Here is a 22,268-nt window from a genome sequence, read left to right as displayed (position 1 = left end):
AACCGTCATGCAGGGGGGGAAAGGCTGGTAGGACAGACTTTGTCCTGACTCATTTCTTTTAGTAGTCACTAACACACACCAGGGCCCATGAATTCATTCTGAAGCTAAGTAACGTCTCTCCATCTTTCTCTCTTATGCTCGCCTCCCCTCCCCCCCCCAGAAAGTTTGTTGGCTAGGCTACGTTTACCTCGCGAAAAACAAATAAAACAGTGGGCATGTTTTTGTCCTGCTTTTCATTTAGAGTACAAGAACCCTTCTGTCCTAACGAGAGGCAGGCGACCCATCGTTATGTAACACACGGAAATGTGGTGCATCTGCTGATATGTTGTAAAGTCACTCTGGACCAAACATGATTGCTCAACAAAGCTCACTTGTCCCCCGGACCACGCCAAACAACGATAAAAACGCCCTACTTAAACTCTGGAACAAGCTGCTTCTTTATGATCGTGTCTCCTCCTTCTTTAAGCCAACAAACTGCAATGCGTAACAGGTTCACTTTGAGGTGATTTTCTATTAGCAAAGTAGGAAAACTGCCTGGTTACAGTCGGAGGTAGACATTTAGACATTTACTGTGGAATAAATTGGTGCTACTTCCCTGTAACACGAGCACATTCACTTCAACAAGACAATGGGCTTTGCAAACATTTACGACGGCCTGGGGTGCACAACACAAACTGAAAAAAGTTCCACATCCTGTTCAATATGCATGCCACGGGCTACTTTCAGCGGGGGACACTGAGCTTCTTCATTAGGCCCTGACCTAGAAAAGGCAAGTCAGCACATGAAATGACGGTTAAGTGGACAAGTCGGCTTCGTTGATCTGGCCTAAGGGAGGTCGCAGGGAGCGGCTTCTCCTGATGTAGCACGAGAGAGCTGCTGAAATCTATCTGATCTCTCAGGAGGCCTCCGAGGGTTTAGGCCTTCTCCTGCCATCTTTCCACCAGCGAAGCACGACCCAGCTATGGAGTGCGGTTGGAATGTGAGGAGGCCCGTTGTTCTGGCCGTCATTCACCCGGGCAGCAGAGCGGCAGGCTGCAGTTTATGTAACGGGAGCCATGCAAGAGCCTTTGTGTACATTTGTGTGTACAGAGACATTCGACCAGAGAAGTAAAGTACTGACTGTAGCCTCCTTCCAAATTAAAGCAGTTAAAAGCTGCAAACTTTTCTTTGTGTTTTCCTGTTCATCCTGACCAGTTATCTTAACTGCCAGTGATGTTTCAGAATTGCACCCATTTTTCTATCTATACAATCGTGACAATGACAACGGTGACAGCAAGAATGGGGCTCAAAAAATCGATCCCAGGATTCTTTGTAACAACCCTTTGCAAAATAGATGTATATTATGCAACAGGCCTGTTTATGCAAGAGAACACAAAAAACCCACAAAACCAGAATATACCGACAGACGGCTTTCAAGCGACAAACACACGCATGCATGTTTTCTACTCCATGCACGACATGAAGACACACACGCGCTGAATTGATGCAGTTGCAAACACAGCAGCTCTCTCTCGCTCTCTCTCTCTCTCTTCTCCACCTGCTCGCTGTGAGGTTTGCAAAGAGTTAGCGTTGCCTTAGCAACCCCTGGCTCACTTTCCCTTTTTTTCTTTCTCAACTCAAAATGTCCGTAGGTTCAAACGATGTCGGGATTGCTTCATGCACGCGACCGTGAATTCAAGCTTCTTGAGGTTGAGTGACTTGAATTCTTCATCACGGCACGGCTTTGAACTCTTCGAGATAACATCTCCTTGCCTCTCTGAGGCGAATGCTTTCTGCGGTCCCATTTATTTGCAGGCGACACGTGTCCTCATTAACACCTCACATCCGTCCCTTCCGCTGCACCGTGTGTGCTTTGAACCCAGGAGCCCGCACTCACCTGGATGACCGTGTTTCCACCCTCCAGCAGAGCGATGGCCAACATGATGCTCTCCTGGAAGATGCGGTCGCTGGTAGCGTTCATGATGAGATCAATAACCAGATCGGAGGCCCCTTCTCTGTCCAGATGGCACTGGACCTCCGCCAAGCTCAGCTCCCCTCGACCTCCGATCCCGGAGCTGACAACTGTGGACACGGAGGGGAAAATGATTATCATCCACGTTAATGTTGACGTATTCAGACAGGTTACATAATAGAACACGGGTCACTATGTTTAACTAAATGCATGCTAAATGCAATTTAAGAGTTTGACCGTTTGCATTATACTGCAGGCTTTAAGCAGTTTGATGGATGCCTTTATCCAGAAACTAAGTCACCGCATTCATATCTAACTTGTGTTGCAACAATATGAACAAATTAAGTGTTATTGCTAGTTTTAACCAACATCAATAAATGAATGTAATACACAAGTATAGTTATTGTATTTCAGGAGAATGCTAAACTAGCTCAGCTAACAAAGAGAACAGGATATTGAACATTAATGCTAGTGATCACTTATAGCATTAGTGTTAATTCTTTTGTGCTATTTTATTTAGATTATAAAAAGGCAGAGGCAGATGTTGCTAGCCTGGTTTCCGGACATATGGATCACACCCCATACCTCAATAAACCAACTGTAGTAGACCGCAATACAAGCGGTTACCGGTCCTCCACGGATAGTACCAATGAAACTGAGATGAACGACTCATAAACTGCACCGATTTTCACCAGGATTATTTCATTCACAAAGCAAAAACTTTCAGAATAATATATATATATATATATACATTTCTATAAATAGTGGCTTTAATAAAGGACTCCAGAGGATGTTTAAATCTGGTTTATAAAAGGACGGCATTTGGTAAAAGAGAGTTTTGTGCTGCGTGGAGTGAACCGCAGGTTTTCATTTCTATCCATAGAGCACAAATAAGATCAGATGTGTCTGTAATCCACGGAGATCCTTAAACTCCTGCTGCTGCTGCTGCTGCTGGCTACCACAGCCAGCCAGGGAAGCAGTGGTGAGATAACAGCACCCATCAGAGCCATCTCTGGCTGGGCGAGCCACTGAATCAACAACACATCCCATTCTAGACGGAGCTGGGCTCGCTGGTCGCCTGGCAACAACACGGCCCACGTTGTGCCGAGGAGAGAGCCAGTATGCTCGGTAGCAGAGCCGAGGTCCAAGGGCTTGAAGGAGGACAAGGCCGTGGCTGTGAATACCACCCCCCCACTCTAAACCATTATAGAGATGAACGGTGAGTCATTGCTGTGATGACACGAAAAATAAATGTCTATTACATTTGGGATTGTCAGTCTCGATTGAGCAAAGATTGAGAGACAAGAGCTTTAGTTCGTAATAACAACTGTTTTCTCTACATATGTACGGCCCTCTGTAAATGTGTTGTTGTGAACGCGTTGCCCATGTGCCAAAATGTACACCGCTGTGGATTTACACAGTGTGGTCCAGGTGGGCGTCCACATGACAGCGATCTTGCGTTTACCCATCGGAAATTGTCAGTGTCACTATGACTATTCTTTGTAATCTGTGTAACAAAACATTTCCGACATGAGAGGAACTTCCACATCCTCTGTAAACACTTTCCTGTGAAATTCATACAATGATTTGAAATAATTGTGAAAGTTTAACCTTTGACCGAAAAATAAAAAAGCCATGAATGTCGTGTATGGGTTGTCAAGGAAGCTCAGCGCACACCTTTCGGTTAACACTGTTATCGCTGTCAGTATTGTTGCAGTCGTTTGCACTGTTTGCACTGTTAGCCGCTAGCTGCCAGCTCAGCCGTTGAGCTGAATTTAGCTTATTTGAAAGCATATATACGAACACAAAAAGTCTTAAATTTGATTAGATTATCATGACGATCATCATATCCTTAAATGTTCTGATGACTGAGCAGACTCCACATTAACAACATTAGCAATGGTCAAAAGACTTTCTTGGACAATAAGCGACTCTGAAAGACTGCAAAGCTTTTGTGAACTTTATTTCCTGGCTGGTGTAATACAATAATTTAGCTGTTCTCTTTTCATTTTTAGTTTAGTAAAAGTTTGAATGGTGCGACTAAAGGTGAAGGGTTTCATGTTTTTTCTTTATTAATATCTAAAATGATTGGTTTGTAACATATTCCAGCTGACAGCTGTAAACTGAACTATAAATCTTTGATTGAACTTATTTGTGTTGTGTGTCGAGCTCTGACCCAGCGTCCCAAAGCAAATCATTTCAAAATCACATCATCTTATCTCTATGAGCGTGACCATAGAGACACACAGATAGCATATTGGTGCACACACCTGTAGGGGATTTCCCCGGCGCTCCAGGTAAGAGCGGCCCGTTGCTGAAGGCCGTGATGCTCTCTCTCCTCGGGCCAGGTTTCACATTCCCATAGTATCGATTGACAAGGATCTGCCGCAGAGCTTCGCCCTGTAAGTGAAAATGAATGTTAAGAGATGAAGACCCTTTTGAGGTTTCCATATCACAGAAGTGGAGCTGGAACCTAAAGTCAGCGGTACTGTGCTAATGTAGCGAGACCAGAACATTAATGCAAGAAGGAAGACCCAAAGTTAACGTCCATCCGTCGACGTGCCTCACGTGTCACGCATCGTATAAGTGACAAGGGAGCGAGTGAGTGAGTGCCATGCAGTGGAAGCAGTGTGACTGTGAGGGCATCCCAACGGTCAGTCAGTTGTCGACCATCACTAAGATGGAGGAGGAAACCAAACTCGGTACCTACCCTCCTCTGATCCTCCAGTTGCTTCTGCGGCTGGTTGGGATCAAGCTCCTTAAAGGTGAGGTGAGTTAGCAGAAAGCAATAAAATAAAAAAATAAAAAAAGGTCGGAAAGGAAATTAGAAAACAAAATATGTTAATTCAGTGCAAATTAGTCACTTTACTAGCATGCAGGGGATTGGGTGCCAATTAGATCATGCCGTTAAGAAGGAAGTGCTTGTGTCAGGGAAGATGTGAGGGAGAGTCAAAGTCATGCAAGGCTTCGTGCAAGAAAGGACTATTGTTCATTCTAAAACATATTCCTACATATGAGTTAAGCATTCAGAAAGAAAAGTTATTTTCGGAGCTTATTTATGCCCAAAGTCCGGTGGGGGGAATTTCAAGCATTTTACCTTTGGCCTCCGATGCCTCTCATATTATTTTATAGTCACAGAGGCAAATTATTTACATAAGAGAATGACAAGCTAACACAAGCCATGACAACAAGAAGGGAGAATGTAAAAAAATAAAAAAAACCTGTCCAGGTTACATAATAGAGCCGTGAGCTACTGACACACACTGTAAGCACCAATCCGGCACGGAAAAACACCTCACCCATGACTCTAACCCCCCCCCGAGGGAAGAACAGGAAACTGGACTTTGCTCAAAAAACCAAGAGGTGGAAGGAAAGATGAACGAAAGGCAGGCGGGAGAGAGGGCAAAATGGATGAGCGGGTACGGTGCTCATACATACACGGGGGGATATGGAGCAAGTTATACGGTGGGGAGCGATATGCAGCATAGGGGGGGGTGCTAAGACTGAGGACAACTGTAATGGGATGAAGTTAGTGTATAAATATGACAGATCTTTGATCAGCAGTGACCCATATCAGCGGGCCAGTAGGGGTCTTAAACACACCTCGTCAGGGACTTCAGGCTCGGGTGGAGGTGCCAGCTGATTGGAAATAAAAGGATGATGTTAGTCAGAGAAGATGAATTAGTTACGTTGCCTCCAGAGAGTAGCACCCTCACCTAAAAACTCCTCGTCTCTACAGGCTGCCATCCGCTCATGTCTTTTTCTCTGTATCTGGCCTTTTGATTGCTCACTAAGATTGCCGTTCACATGCACAACCGCGCATCATACATGTGTGTGACTTAAAGATCCGGGGGCAGAGACAATGCGGAGCAAAGAAAACACATCGCTCTCAGAGACCTTGGTGTTAATGGATTGCTCACAGTATGTGAGAAATAGTTTCATGCTCAGTGCGTGTTGGGTGTTTTCATGGAGCGGATGTAGTGGGACAGCACGGATGAGGAGCAGCATCGGCCGATTGCAGCGAGAATGCAGAAACTCTGTGTTTCGACCTTCACCATGCCGGAGACCTTATGCAATGCTCCACTGTGGTCTGTTTAGTATTCTGTGGTTCACTGTTAACCTCCTGTTGCACAGTGTTGCTGCCTGTCACAGAAATATAGGGGTTAAAAGAAAAAAATGTGCACACGCGCCAATATGTACATTCATCTCAGTGTGCATATTGGTTGCTATAAAAGGCCATGTGTTATTTGTGGCACAGAAGATTTTGACAAAGATACAAAATTATACCAATTGTCACTTTTTTCACAACTAATCCCCTAACATGAAATGTTAAAAATCAAGCTGCAATGGGTTTTAAGAAAAACTAAATTTCAGTGTTGTTGCTAAACTACTGGAGCCAACAAAACAGGTCCAACCATTCAGTTAAAAGCATTACCATTTCATTTTATGGGTTGCTGTTGCTAATGGCATGTCAGTTATATAGTCTGAAAAGTACAATAAAAATAATTTGATGATATGCTTGGGCATTGAAAATCCAGTTGTTCAAGGAAGTAAACTACTTATTTAACTGACAAAGCTTTATACCTCAATAAACACACGCACATGCACACACACAAACACACACCCCTTCACTGCAGCGAATGCACTAAACAAACATTCAACCTGACATCATGGCACCCTCTGTAACCAAAGTCATGCTGTTTATGCTGATTCATTGTGCAACTGGACAGGAATTCCCCTTTATCAAGCCCCCTTTTACGTCAGCGCACTGACTTCCACAGAAAAACGGTGACGCATCACGCAATGCGGCCGAAGCTACAATCAACACTATTGCGAACTTCTTCTAATTCAGTTACAAATTAAACCGCCGGCGGGACATGACAACCGCCGTTTGTACAATCTGACCTCATTTGCTATGTTATATATGTCAACAGCTCGCCTGTGATGTTTCTGGATTATAAAATATGCATCAGCTGGACAGCGTGACGCCATAGTTGTCAGCATCAGTTCCGTTTCTTATGCTTCCAAGAATGCGTGATTAAAAACTCGATGGGGTTCGGAGCGTTTTGCGGTTAAAGTCGTATGATCTTGCTAACCAGAATAATCTGTATACTCCTCCAGTGGACGAACCATCTGTCTGTTTACGATAAAGTCAGGCTCACTATATCTCAAAACAGCCAGACCCGGTGAGTACTGCTTCACCTCACCTTAATGGGAAGTCAGAAAGGAAATCGGCTGTTCATAATCAAAGAAAACAAGTCTTCAGCGAAAAAGGCCAGAATGATTGCTTAGTATAGCACTGGCTTAAGTGCACGCTCACCGCCTAAAGTAAATCCCCTCCCTGCACCAATGCTACTGTGTCCTTGAAGACATCTCTGCAGAATTTTTAATGCCAATTACCAGCGAAGGTCACACATCAGTGGAGAGTTTAAATATTCCAGGAAAACGGGAGGAAAAGAGAGAAAAAAAAAAAAAAGGAGAGAAAATTGTTGGCTGTTATGTAACTGCTTCCTGAGAGCTGGCTGGATCCCAAGAATCGTGTAGCATTAAGTTCAGGAAACTGGGCCAGCTGCTGTGTGCTGCTGAGGCACGTCTGCAGCGCCCCCTGGTGACCGAGAGAAACAAAAAAACAAAACAAACAACAGCCCAGAGTCTCCTGACTTCACCCACAGTCGCAGGCAGCAGGATAAACCAGGACAAGCTGGAGTCTATCTGAGGGCAGTCTGGCAGTGATGGGAGTGGCAGCTGGATAGATAGCACACAGAGGGGGGAATAAAAGCACGGCTGAGAAAGTGAAAAGGACAAAACAATAATATGTATCAAGGGTGCGGTACGGATGCGGTCAGAAAAAAAAATATGCATGACGTAAAAAGAGGAAACCGTTATCGAGAAATCTCTAGCTAAACAGAGAGTAATTGGCCGGGATAATGTGGAGATGATGGAGAGCTTGAGAAACACACACACACACACACACACACACACACACACACACACACACACACACACACACACACACACACACACACACACACACACACACACACACACACACACACACACACACACACAGACCACCACACTAGCATAGAAATAGTCCCTTACATAACCCTCGCTACATGTATGGGTTACGCACTCAGCACCGTCCTCCTCTGCAAACCGTGTTACATCACCAGAATAAGACAGAGACATCGTCTCCATCTGACCGCTCCGACCTCCCACAGTCTCACAAACAAAGACGCTCACATGCACGCCAAGGGAAAGACAAACACATGCAGTAAATGATATGATCGGGGGCCCGACGACGAGGGCTGCGGGTCGATCCTGTCTCGTTTGGTCCCTCTCCCCCTCCCCCCCGGGCTCGCATTTTATCACGTTTCTATTTCTGGAAGAAGGAGATAACCTCTGCTAATCGGCGTAACCATCGCTCTGCGTTTATCCTGCTCTCTCTCATCAGTCTCCCAGCACGCACACACACACACACACACACACACACACACTGGGCATGCAACAACTAGAGGTATGAAAGGAGTCTGTCAAACGGTAGTGAAAGTGACAGCTGCACTCATTCCTAGAGACCTTTGGGTGGGAGTCGGGTGTGTTAGGGTAGGTCAGAGAGCTAAACGCTGTGGTTACATAACGTCCATCATGCCAGTTTATCTCGCTCCTGCTCGGGGGGGGGGAAGTTGAGGTTTTCTGGTCTGCCTCTCTCCCATGCGAGTGATATCCGCACACATGCTGCCAGCCGTCAGTCGGGGCACTGGTACGCTGCTGTTAATACGAGAGTGTGTGCATGAATGAGTGACATGGAGCATGTGCTGGCCGGGGGGGGGGGGTTGAGGGAGTGTTTTGGACATTCTTCAGATGCATATGGGAGGAGTTGATGAGACAAAAGGGCTGGTCTCTGAGAACAGCCCTGTTTGTTTTTGTGGAAGCCGGGGATTTCCAGTGCTGCAGCAGCGAGCGGAACGCATAAGGAGAGAGGGAAGGAGGGGAAAATGAGACAGAGACATAACAGAGAAACTGAGAGCATATCGCTTCCTGGCAACTCTGGAAAGACCCTTTCCGACAATTTCGCCATTTCCCCTGCTAACATTATGTTCACTTCCTTTGCACTCAACGCACTCTTGATCAACTGACTAGTCTACTGTCTTGAGTGTTATTTTCCTGCTGGCACAGATTCCTCTCGCTCTGACAAAGTGTGCTTTCAGTTTTGACAAATTTACTGATTTCGAGAGAAGAAGAAGGCACACATTAATATATGTTGTGCTGAACACACGCAACACAATATCCTCTGACTAGCTTTTCACCGGAGCATTCAGTATACAATAGGCAGCCCTCATCAGAGGACGGAGTTTGCTCGGTTGTCATTGGGATGAGCTTATAGTAGCTGTCTCCATAGCACATTTAGGACTGCTCATTTAAAAAGGCTCCAAACTAAAAAGCTAGAAAGTGGACTTTGAATTTTGACAAACTATTTCGGAGGACAAGAGTGGATGACATGTCCTACAAGTGCTACAAATGAAATTGTAACTGGTAATAAGCTCCATCTGCTGATGAAGACCTTTTGATACGGTTGAAAGCACCAGAATTAAAAACATAAAGGACTTAGGGAATAAGGACTGTTCTCATCAAATTTTACAGTCCATTTCTATATAAAGTAACAAAAGAAGTGCTGGACAATACACATGACAGTTTAAAGATCAAATAAAGACAACTGCCGCAGTCAAAATGAGAGGAAACTGAAGTGCTGCGGGATACTTTTTTTTAAAAAGATCTCTGGGTGTTCTAAAGGATCTGGTCCTACGGTTATTTTAGTGCCCTAAAACTTTGATGAAATCTTAAAACAACAACAAAAATCAAGCAAATAGCTTAGCTAAAAGTATCGAAAACAAACCTCCTACGAACTATGAATAGATTTGTGTGTGGGAGGTCCCATTCTGTGATATTTATCAGTAGTCATATATCAGATATAGTTCCTCTGTAGTCACAGCCATAACCCCCGTGACATCTACTCACCATCACAAACAGAAAGGAGAAACCTGTTTTATCCACTTCCTTAAGGCCACAGGTCACGACCACACACACACATATCTTTGCAATGCACACGCATGACATGCACACCGCTCCGCACACAGCCCAGCCCCCATCTGTTAGATGAAGTATCTCCAGCTATATATAAATATATATATACACGCGCTCACACCTGCTCATGTAATGGTGGCAAAGGGCTTAGAACATGATCTCTCACCACCAACCATCATAAGTGGGCCGTGCGGCATGTAGATTGAGTGACCAAGAAAATAGAAACATCGCATTGATGTTGATTAATACTTATGATCATTATCAAGATTAAAAGGGACAGTTTACCCCAAAATCAAAAATACATAATCTTACATGTAGTGCCATTAATCAATCTAGAGTTGCCTAGTTTTGGAGATATCGGCCGTAGAGACGTCTGCCTCCAATATAACGGAACTATATGGAACTCAGCTTGTGGTGCTCAAAGGGCCAAAAAAAATACTTTTGAAAAAATCTAAATCATGACCCGGTTACTCAAGATAATCCACAGACCTTGCTGTGAGGAGTTTCGCGTAGGAACTACTTTCTTTCTACGAAACAACACCAGGCACCCGTATCCCCACGCAGAAGGAACTGTACTCAACTCGATACAGCTAGCTCACATAGCATCACATAGCCGAGGAGGATGCCATTAATGTTTACACGAGCTTCTTGTCGATGAGTAGATGCACGCTTCCTTGTGCGCGGTGATGCGGTTGACGGGTGTGGTTAGGTTTCCTGAACGGGCTCAAGCAAGTCAATCATGAAAAATCAGATGGCGTGACTGAGAAGGTTTACATCCCCTTAATGGGACACGAGTATGAAGAGAAAAAGACTCCAACTGGGTGTTACAGCATGAGCAAAATGTGTGACAGTTTCTTCATAAAAAAAAAAGAAGAAAAAAATCACTCTCTGTCCCTCCATGGAAAATCCGAGGTCCAAAAGTCGCACACAATTTGTGATGAGCAATCTTAGCTGCATAAAGACGCTGTAATGGCCATGCTGTAGAACTGTTCTGTTACAACAGACTTAATAAAGATTTCGAAAGGGATGAACAATAGTAGTACACCTAAAATCGGATGGTGAAAAGCTGTATCCCTGCATTGTCCAGAATGTATTCAATATAATAGAATTCTTCTAAAAACTCATTTCTACCTTAAAGAGTGCACGCCAGTACAGAAAGTTAGTACACGACCATATACAGGCAGAACACACAAGCATATTGCATAATGTGAGCTAGACATGCTAGCAGTATGCTACATTATAACATGGAGATCAGGAGACACAGAACAGGGAGGGATGGACTGAGCTACTGACAGGTGTCACTGATGGGAACGTGATGCCAGAAAGACTACGAGCAGCACAAGCATGTCTATGTTGTTAGTGGGGAAACAAATCAGATGTAACATCACAAAAGGAAGTAAAATGATCAACCTCAGCCACATCCATTTCATCATCAAAGGCAATCAGCTGCAAGAGAAAAAGTATAGGGGGCAGGGAGTTAGTAGAGACAGATTAATGAGTTAGAGCACCGTCACAAGTGTGCAAATGTAAAGCTTGTCGCACAGTGATGTCAGTGATTATGTCAATGAACAAAGTGTGAAGTGCTTTGGATACCCACACCACAGGCGTATGTGTAGGTCAAAGCTAGCTATCACTTTCTATGCAGATGACATAGTTCTAATCTTTAAAAACAGTAGAGAAATGTATAGTAAAGATATGTGGATAAAACAAAAAGGTGCAGTATTGTAGAAATGTATTTATTTACTCGTCATTAGAAGACGTTAATGCGTACAAACATTGGGGCCGATCATGTTTTGAATGTGTGGTTCCTTCACACGATCATCTGCCAACCAGCAGAAGTCACGAGTGCGATGATAAGAACATGCTCCCTCATTGGCTTCTCGCCCGTCATCACTGCCAGTTAAATTAGAAAATGGAACATGGGTATCTGCAGTGGTGAGCATGTGTTTTATTCCCATGCGACACCTGTTATGTTGCAATGTGCACACAAAGCTTTAGATTCTATAATGGCTGTATAAAACTACAGGTGCTCTTCCCTTTAAAAGCTTTGATAAAATCATTTTGTTCTGCCACAGGTACATATGTCGATGCAGTATATTCCTGTCTTCTTCTTGACTTGACGTTTCAACTTTCTTACTTTTAAAAAATACCACAATACAATACACATTTCTTAGCTCTGAATATGTTTTTGAATTCTACTTCAATTGGTTGTCAGTGATAGTCATCTTTCTAATATAAAAGACTGTATGTTGCATTTCAAGTATGTTTTTGTTATATGCTTAGGAGTGACTCATAAGTGAAGGCTTATTTATTCTATTAAAAGGTACCCTGTGGAGTTCTTTTTTGTAAACAAACTGTTTCTCAGTGTTTCTCCCTAAAATACAATGGGCTTCAGAGTACCCATTGATTTCTGCGATTGTTTGATCTTCTCTTAGGTAAGAATTTTTTGGGTCAGGAACGCTCTTACCACCATAAGAAATAAATATCTTGTTTTCACAGTCCACAAATCAAGGAAACATACGTTTTAAATTTGAGGTCATTAGTAACCGATGAATGTTGTGTAAAATGGTTGAGGGACATAGTCGAAGCATGTGTGATGTTAATAATGTTAATTACGCTGATGTACGGTTCATTCAATCATTTGAACTTATTGTTTGTAAAGCTCTTTGGGAATAAAGCTATGAGGGAATTGATTTTTTTTTTATAAATATGTACCAGCTTTTTCCAAGCATAAAACTTGACATTAACAGAGAGTATTCATAAACTGCCCTGGCTGCTGTGATTTCAAATAAAGGACTTGATGACATACGTATGTTTTTTTTCTGTTAAGCGTGTTATATGTTCAGGCTCCAGCGGCTACCGAGGAGAGCTCAGCCTCTTCTTTTATTTCACCGTTTTTCGATCTAATGTCTTCCAGTACGTTTGGTGCAGTGGGACCGGGAACACATTATCCTGAGATGTCAGTGAAGTGTTTTATCTCATGTGTGTGGGTGATTCTTGGGCACGACAACAAGCAGATGATGAAAAACAGGAACGCAGAGGGTATTGTACCTTCTCCCCATAGCCCCGGTCTTTTGTCATCATTTCCCTCAGTGTCTGCAGTACTTTGATGCAGAGACGCTCCTCGTTCTCTTCCAGCAGCTGCTTGGTGTGTTTGATCAGCCTGGCCAGCAAGAGAGAAATAAAAGTGAGTGCATACAAATGGATTGATGAAAGCCGCAGTTCTCCAACCACCTAACTCCACCGCTGAACACACCTCAACACTCTACATGTTATTTTCGCTGATGCGCACAATGGTCTTCTTTTAGTCCAGAACAACTGATTTGGAGGACAAGATAAAAGATAAAATACAGCATATCATTGTCCATACAATAAAGGGAAAGCCCTTGTTTTAATCAGTCGCAAGAATATTTATCATATTTAATGCATATGTTTCTAAACTACTAAGTATTTCCACAGCATCTCACTTGCGTTTGTTAGTTATGTATTTTGTGGAATTTTTAGAAAATCCTTGTCAATAATGACAATTAGTATTTAGATTAACTTTAGCCTATTGTATGTAATGTTCCTTTCTTTTATTTGGACCATTGTCTCCACGATACTTATTAGCTTGCCCTTAAAACAATTATTTATCAGCTAACGTTACAGCGACCTGCGCCAGATCCATGCCGCGTAGCTAAGTCACAGCTAACCGGCTAACCGTAGCTAAGCTTATGTTACAGTTAGGTAGTTGGCCGTAATGTAGTTGGTAATTGTACCTTTAATTATTAGAGATGAAAAAACTAATGTTCTATGTATCTCTGTATCCATTACGGTGAATATGCATTTTATATACTGCATACATCCCACGTTAACCGGCAGGATAAAACTTCAGGGGCCCAATTCTGACCTTTAGACTTACTTTGATATGAATCCTCCACTTTCACATTTCTTGCGAGCTTCCGTGTTCTCAGGGAAGAGCAGCTCTGGACGATGCAGGACATCTACCAGCACTGAGAGCTCCGCTTGGACCAGCGGCCTCAGTCGGTCCTCCAGCGCCGATACGATGTCCTACAGACAATAGGGACACACAAACAGAGCTGCAGTATTACCACAATACATAATCCTTACCGACTGTTGACACAAGACAGCTTTTATAAATGATTTATGACATTATATCTTTGTATTACAAAGGGAGTCGTGACTGAATCCAATGGAGGTGATTAAAAGAAATCAAAAGCCTATTTTTCTTACGTAACCTGTCTCACATATATTGAAGTCTATTAAATCATTGAGAGAGTCGGATTAGATTCGATTACTCGTTCAATATTTCAGCCGCTGACTTATCTCTCAACATCTCCCCTACATGCGTCCACATCACATATTTCCTGAGAGCAATCCAGCTGCCATGAACCTAAAAATATCTGCGACATTCCTTCATGAATGAATGTAAGAGAAACAGAGGGCGTGACACATCCACTACACTACATACTGTCCTCAAACAAAGCAACCCATACCTATAATGCACCACCATGCCCCACTTCTCTATGCACTTCCTGTCACATCTGGTGATGATTAGTGTGAAAATATGCAAATAAGTGAAGGTGCATCATGACTACTGCTGGTCTGGTGTGGATTATAACACTGTGTGGGCTGTCTGGTGAGTGGCAGAACAAAAGGCCGACTAGGAGGTGAAAAAACACAACATACGAAGAATAGCATTGAAGCATGCATTCTGAGAAATGCTGTTCCCTAAATAAAAGCAACAAGGAATAGAAAGAAAAGCATTTTGAGAACCACATAACTCTCTGCCTGGGAAGGGGTTGGTTAAACTTGGGAAACTCTATGAAAATATTATGCCTAGGTTGGTCTCGTGCTTGGAAAATATTCCATTCAAAATAAAATAAACTTTTTAGTCGCACCCTAACCGATGCCCTGTGAAAGTAGAGATAAGAGCTGAACTGGACCAGACATGTCAGAGATTTTCCTGCCTTCCAGTGAATACTGAGTCATGCATTACAAGAAAATAGGGTGTAGCAGCTTAGCCTATGACTAAAATTGGGCTGCAATTAGAAACCACCTTTTCAGTTTTGTATGTAGTCTTGGCATATTACCATCACACATCACTTTTGTATATATAAATTACAGTCAAGATGTAAAGAAAGTCTAAGCTTACGTTAATCATTGTTTACAGAATCAGAGTCACAATCTGAAACACGTTGTGTACACGTATAAGGAATTTGACTCTCACTATATCACACGGTTCCAACAATTTTCAGGAAGACAGAAATAAACACTGTTAATGACAAGGGTTAAAAAAATAAACAGTTAACTATAATGTACATACATGTAGGTGAAAGAGAAAGTGTATGAATATGAATAAAAAAGCAACAATGAACAACAACATAGAATGTCTATGTACAAGTCGAAGTGTTTGTGTAAATGTATGATTGTTATCATGTAAACATGCTTGTAATTGTGCAAAGAGTGCTGGAATGAATACTGAATGGCCAATGTAATGGATTACTTTATTCACATGTAGATATATATATATAAGTAGATACTTACACTATATATTAGATTCATATTTAATGTATTATAACTATATCTTAATATACAAATTATAAATGTCTTATATTCATAATTTGTAGACATTATATATTTTATAGTTAGAATACGCATTTAGATGAGAGATTATTCATTTTATTTCTTTTTGTGTATTTTAAAAGAAATGTGGCTACTAGCTGGTCGTCTATCTAATCAAAACCACAACATCGGCTGCATCTGCATGCTGTGCAGGAGGCGGTTTTAAAGTACTTGTACCTTCTTTATTCCAATTCAAGCTCATCTCTGCCAGCCTGACATAATGGCACATATGACCATCTTACCACGACTGAAAGAACTTGATGTCCATCAGATGTGCCACTAATGCACTTCATAAAAGCCATTGCCGCTTTCTGTTCTCCTCAATAAACTGGCCTGCTTTATACACACAGCTGACAGGAAGATATCCAAAAAAATACCAAGAACAAATTATTTTACCAATGTTTTATTTCACCAGTGCTTTTGCTTTTTCCCCCGACTGTAATAATAGCAAATACGATAGTATAATTAAATAGATTGTACTGAAAATGTAAGAAAACAATTCAGCATGTTATGCTACCAACCTGTAGCCTCTCAATGATGTTTCTGTAGTCTTTGGAGGAGGTCAGGCCGGAGTCTCGTCTGGAAGTGTTCTTGGCAGAGAGTCTCCAGCTGAGGATGCTCTTCTGCACAACATTATTGGACTTGACGAACAAGTTGTTCACCTGGCTGTCCAAGTCCACTGGAATGGCAATGGCTCTGCTTTTAGCTGGGTAGAGGTAAATAGTGAGGATATTTCTATTTAGTGCCTTTATCGTGTGCCACAATGTCATTTTGAAAGTAATAACAGAGTTTGGTGGTCTGTGTTGGCCCAGTATCTTACCCACGTCTGATAGTACTTTAATGCAAGCCTCCACTGAGGCCTTCTGAACAGGGTTAAGCCAGTTACAGTGGTACACCCTGAACACTCCCTGGAGCAGTTGTACAAAAACTGGCTGACGAGTCTGAAAGACAGCGAGAGAGCAAGTTAAAAGAGAACAAATAAACACAACGAGAGAGAGAGTAAAGAATAAAAGCAAAGCACATACTGCATAGGATATATGGAGGAGAAAAACTGTGAATAATAATGTAATAACCAATTGTGCTCCCTGATTAGGTTGAACCCGTAACCCAATTTGTGCTAGAGATGTTAGTGTGAGGATACTAGAGCACCTATGGTGGAAGGGTCTACAGCTTTGGGGCCAGTTGGCCAGCTGAGTATGATCACCAGACCAGTGTTTAGCAGAGTTCATCTATCAGCTGGCCACAGCCCTAGAGTACAGTAAATACCTCAGTTATCTTTCCAAAAATGGCAGCCTGTTGCGAGAGAAAGAGGGTCGTGATGTCATCATATATTGGTTAACCTCAGCAAGCAGAATTCTCAGAATGTGCAAAGGCATACACACAAGTAAATCAATCATTTCTACTGGGGGCCAACTTGGCACAAAACAATTCCAGATAAACACAGGGTGTCAAGAGGGAAACTGTCATAAAACTGTTATACTACACCACAATGTCACTGTACGAGGGATTGGCTCTATGGAGGTAACGGTCAAGTTTAACTGGGAAAAATGTGGGATGACGGGACACCAAAAACATCAAAGTCTAAGAAGCGGAGTGAATGCATCATCTGCACCACGTCCCGGCAAAATCTTGTGCAACACACCCACAGATCTGGGAACAGAGCAGTCTGTGTGCTGACTGCTGACTAAGCCATGAGAACGTGAAAACCCACACAGTGGAGATACTTCTTAAAATTTAGAGCCTGTCGAGAAACACCCAAAGGGTTGGGAAACAAAACGTGGGGGAGGGTTACCATTACTTACATACATACGGCGAGCCATCTATGCAGAGGTCAGAATCGTGTCAAACAACTAAACTTCAGCACGTACATGATTTATAGGCTTTAAATTGCAATTGCAGGACTGCTTGTGATATGTACTTTAAATGCTATACTCCAGATTACCTGCAGGCTCGTGCTCTGGTCAGAGAAAGGAGAGCTAAAGAAACACGTGACAATGCTCATGACTGTCTCAGTCACATAACGCTCCAGGATGGTATCCGCATGCTTCCTGTCACTGGTGTTGTTGCACACCTAGGCAAGGAATAGAAAAGATATTAGCATGACGCACAGCCACTGGATCACACTTCCTACATGTGGGCGACAGGCGACACATGTTCACTGCATGCTGTGTTGAATTATAAATTAAAGCAGAAAAGCACTCTCCCTCTATTGATCGCATTGTCTGCCAACAGTCGGTCTCAGTCACTTTGATGTGGAACACATTGTGGCTTACCCTACAGATGTCCACCAGGAAGTTCTCAAACAGCTTCCACATATGGTTGGAGGTATAAATCTCCTTCATCTCCACCTCCGTGTCGACGTAGCAGTGGTTCAGGAAGTTGATGTAGGCAATCTTCACCTATTGGGATCCAAACAAACCAACTTAAAAAGCCACATTCGTGACGGGTGAACTGGTGATCCACGGACTGAAACTAGCCCTCGAACACCTACTGTAAGCATGCATGTCCGGCATGTGTGCAGCAACATGTGTTAGTTCCTCAGAATGTTAATAACGGCGTCAGAATCCACGAAAGTTACACATGCCGTGTCCTTGTATATACATTATCGGCATGTACTGCCATCTGGAAGACCTATCTTATTAGCAGCTGCGACAGCATCTGGCTGGTATCGTTTTCACCTACTGTAACAGGAACTACCATAGAAGTGATTTTGAGTACATTGCCATGTGTTCATAGAGTACGTCTGTCTGTCTGTGGACAGATTTTGTCCCAACCGTGCCAGACGCAGTCAGGAAACTTAAAGGGTGTGTAGTTGAGATCAAAATGAAGCCCGGGTTTGAAGATGGGTGTGGTCCGAGCAATGGCGGCAAAAGTAGGGGGGGGTAGGAAGTAGGAAAGGAGCCATTTCCCCTCAACTTAACACACAGATTCACAAAGTGAAATCAATACCAACCACACGATGTTCCGGCTGATAGAAATCCGTTATTCATACCTCAGGGATGCAGTCATCATGGGTGACCACCCGTACGATATCATCCAGGGGCAGCAGGGAGTTACACTTGATCTCAGTGTAGACGTTCTTGCCTTCAGTGCAGACAGCCAGCAGTTCCACCAGGTGGATGTGGTACATTAGAGGGCTATTTTCATCCATGCGGTCCCGCTCTGAACGCATCATCTGGACTAGGGTCTGGAAGGAGGCGCGGTCGTTGTAGAAGACCAGGATGTCCTCGCCCGAGTTCACCAGCTGAGTGGGGAAGAGTCACAGTCTTGTAACCAAAAGATTACACTACATCTGTCAGTTACCATTTGTGTCAGCATCATAAAACCCCATAGTACCATTAGTATCACCAATCTTTTCATTCATATTAGCAACAATCTTCTCTGTCGTAGGCACTACTGGCGTTACAAAATGTTATTTTGTCTGGTATAAAGATCATAGAACGCACCTCAGCCATGACGACGTCCTGACACTTCTTGATGAACTTGTTCTCGGCCTTCACTATGGTCTGCAGGAACTTGAGATATTGGACATGTCGACCGTGAGTCTCGGTGCAGTGGACAAAGTGCTGAACCACTCGTTCGTTGATCTCACTGCACAGCTGGAAGTTATTCATGAAGATGTGCTGCATGGTGACTGCCTCTAGAATCTGAGAGAGTTGGAAAAAAAGAGGGAACAAGAAAGACAGTCTGTGAAAATGAATAAAGTCACGTGTGAATTTCAGATTTGTTTTTTCAAAACGGAAACTGAACCGTGTCAACTGTAGAAATCACTCCCTGTGAGTAAACTGGAGATGCCTGCACTACTCACCCCGGGGTTGAGGAACAAGTTGATATGCTTGTGAAGAAGAACCTGATTCTGCTGATTCCCCGCACAGAAATTCTGCAGGAACTCGTGAGCCAGTTTCATGATCTCCTGCATTTGGACATCCTCACCCTAATGCAGATAACATACAATGAGACTTTGCTTTTTCCATTTACAGTACATTAAAGGGATCGTTCGTATTCTTTGTTGTGTGAGATACGTATCCATAGTCGGTGTAAGTCCTACAGGGGTAATGTGAGGTAAATTTACTGTTTTCCTCAAAAGGAGTCTGGTGGCTTTGAAGAGAGCATAGATGGATGTAAGGGCTTCAGTTCCCTATCGGAAAGGGCCGTCTGCGAGGAAATTATTGTTAATACAGCGTACACCTTTTTGAAAAATGGCTAAAACACATTTTTGTTGCTTCCCCTGTCCAAAGCAGCATCTTCAATCCTTTCTGTTACTCCAAACTGGGGGCGTTGCTGACTGCCGTCTACTGTAGATGATACACTGAATATGGATAAGTACCTCAGACGACCCCACTTCAAAACATCCAAACTATTCCGTTAATGGGGAACTGCAGTGCAATGTGTTAAAGCTATGGAGGGCTTTAAATATTCTGCAGCGGTACAATATTCATTTGCAGTGTTGCACCTTCTCATAGGGGATCTGTAGGAGCTCCAGCACTACACTGTGAGCTCCCATGTTCCTCAGCAGTCTCTGCTGCTGTTTCCTACTCTTCTTCCCTGAGCTCCCCTCCTGGACACACAGCCTACTGAGACGCAGAAGAATCTGAAAACAAACACACAAACACACACACACGCACGCACACACAGGATTTTAATTGCAGGCAACAAATCACAAACATGAAAATACCTGATTATATTTTACAAATGGGCATACCTCTTTTACAACCCTGTAGTTGTAACTGCTGGTGCTTTCTGAACTCTTCTTATCTGAACCTGGTGAGTCTCCCTGTTGAACAAGCAATAAGGAGAAGATGTCCATTAAGTTGTATAGCATAACTCTGATATAATCTATATTTAGGCAAATTAGTTTTTATGTTCTCCTACCTTGTTTTTGCTGTCAGACTCTGAAGGTCCATCTCCGTCCATGCCATCTTCCCCTTGCCTCTTATAAACCCACAGTTCAGACTTCTCCACAATGGAACGCAGCTGGTCCAAATCTGACTTGATCTGCTTGTAGTTGTCCACATCCTGACTGGTCACCAGCAGCTGGACCTACATTTAGGAAAAGAGAGGTGAGGTGTAGATTTGCATCCCCTTAAAGTTAATTCTCGGAACTCCCTACATTTGTCAATTATCAGTTTTGCACTTTTGAATTGTCACATATTAAGAGAAAATGTTGAGGCATACTTGTTTGAAGGCCATGAGGACCTCCTGCCTCTGGCTGAAGTGTCTGAAGAGCAGGTGAAGCGCTCCAGACACCAGAGGAGGGTAATCGTGCATGGTCAGGTGCAGCAGGACCCTTAGGAATGTACGACCACCGTGGTCATCCAGGTCTAGCGGAGTGTTCTCCTCACTACAAAGTCATTGGGGCAGAAATTACATCAACTTCCTCTTGCTTTATCTTAAAGCAAGATCTTGCTTTTACCTCAAAATAGCTCAAGAAAGAATAGCAAGCTACAGATTACCTTCCTCCAAAAATCCCCTCTGCCTGCTCTTCAATGTTCTCAAAGTCAAAATTTCCTGGAGTTATTAAAATGAAACAATCAAAGAGTCAATATTTCAAAGAAAGCCAATTTCAACATTTATATGAGGCAAAATGGTAAATAACAATGAAATTAACTTGTCATAGCAGGAAAAGAAAAGGTGAAACTACGTTTAAACACGATGGCTCTGCTCCATTAAGTGTCCCAGTAAGCCATGACAGTGAGCCAGCATGCACAACACCATGTCTGCTATAAAAAACTAAATCCATTAAATAAAGGGGCATCATTCCTTTCATCTGACCTGGGGCGTTATTGGCAGCGTTGTCCACTTGTGGGTTGTTCTCATCAAACTCTCGTTTGAAAATACAAAGCAGGCAGGAGATCCTGTAGTCCAGCCGCACATTCAAAATGAACTGAAGGAAAATATTTAAATAAAAAGTCACGATACAAATGAAAAACAAAGTGTTTGCTGACAAGGAAGAACCGGTTTTCCTGATGTCCCACCTGCAGAATCTCAATGACTTTGAGCTTGGTGTCCATGACCATGATGTCCTCTCTCTCCGGTTCGATCTGTGTTTTAGCCACATCTCCCTCTGGCTGATGAGTGGGTGTGGTGGGCAACAAGCCGCCTCCTCGCAGCACCACCTGGGTCATCAACTCCCCGACTCCGTGAATGGACTTCATCACATTGCTGCCAGCTACAGTACATGCAGAAACATTCAAATCCACACAAATTATGAATATTTGTGTGAATTGGTCTTCTTTGTATTTAGTTTGGATAGGAGACACACCGTGAATTAACAGTAAAAAATAAAATATTTATTATGTAGGATGGTTAAAAAGTCACTTTTAAAATATATATATATATAAAAAATGAATTTTCCTTTAACCCATACTTAACAACATATCAATCATCTTCTTTAATTACCTGTCAGAAAGGGCTGTCTGATGGCCGGGACTCTTATCTAAGAAATAGACTGACTATGGATAAGTACCTCACAAAACACCCAAACGATCCCTTTAAATTACCAGGTACTGTATGCGAAAATGAGAAGTTGATCAGAATTTAACTGAATAAATCGGTGCTTGATTAATGTGTTTCACACTAAGAGGAAGGGAACTAACAGCTACAATTACAG

The 22,268-nt window shown here is 42.9% G+C and overlaps 1 protein-coding gene across 1 annotated transcript in view; it reads right to left on the bottom strand.

The window, feature by feature from the left end:
• Window positions 1-22,268, bottom strand: part of itpr1b (inositol 1,4,5-trisphosphate receptor, type 1b) — a 77,670-nt gene that overhangs the window by 30,693 nt on the left and 24,709 nt on the right. The window contains exons 24-43 of the mRNA XM_076096344.1: window positions 21,634-21,827; window positions 21,431-21,542; window positions 21,112-21,166; window positions 20,834-20,999; window positions 20,531-20,698; window positions 20,361-20,432; window positions 20,112-20,249; window positions 19,467-19,592; window positions 19,105-19,305; window positions 18,651-18,902; window positions 17,932-18,057; window positions 17,601-17,729; window positions 16,479-16,599; window positions 16,180-16,364; window positions 13,935-14,083; window positions 13,085-13,196; window positions 5,555-5,590; window positions 4,662-4,709; window positions 4,222-4,351; window positions 1,877-2,061 (exon numbers count right to left, since the gene is read on the bottom strand). Of these exons, the coding sequence (XP_075952459.1) occupies window positions 1,877-2,061; window positions 4,222-4,351; window positions 4,662-4,709; window positions 5,555-5,590; window positions 13,085-13,196; window positions 13,935-14,083; window positions 16,180-16,364; window positions 16,479-16,599; window positions 17,601-17,729; window positions 17,932-18,057; window positions 18,651-18,902; window positions 19,105-19,305; window positions 19,467-19,592; window positions 20,112-20,249; window positions 20,361-20,432; window positions 20,531-20,698; window positions 20,834-20,999; window positions 21,112-21,166; window positions 21,431-21,542; window positions 21,634-21,827 (2,705 nt within the window). The remainder of the gene's footprint in view (window positions 1-1,876; window positions 2,062-4,221; window positions 4,352-4,661; window positions 4,710-5,554; window positions 5,591-13,084; window positions 13,197-13,934; window positions 14,084-16,179; window positions 16,365-16,478; window positions 16,600-17,600; window positions 17,730-17,931; window positions 18,058-18,650; window positions 18,903-19,104; window positions 19,306-19,466; window positions 19,593-20,111; window positions 20,250-20,360; window positions 20,433-20,530; window positions 20,699-20,833; window positions 21,000-21,111; window positions 21,167-21,430; window positions 21,543-21,633; window positions 21,828-22,268) is intronic.

This window comes from Anarhichas minor, unplaced genomic scaffold (assembly GCF_050575085.1).
Source record: "Anarhichas minor isolate MPS153535 unplaced genomic scaffold, ASM5057508v1 ptg000021l, whole genome shotgun sequence".
NCBI classification, from domain to species: Eukaryota; Metazoa; Chordata; class Actinopteri; order Perciformes; family Anarhichadidae; genus Anarhichas; species Anarhichas minor.
Note: the sequence above shows the minus strand (reverse complement) of the source record. Positions and strands in the feature narration are given on the sequence as shown.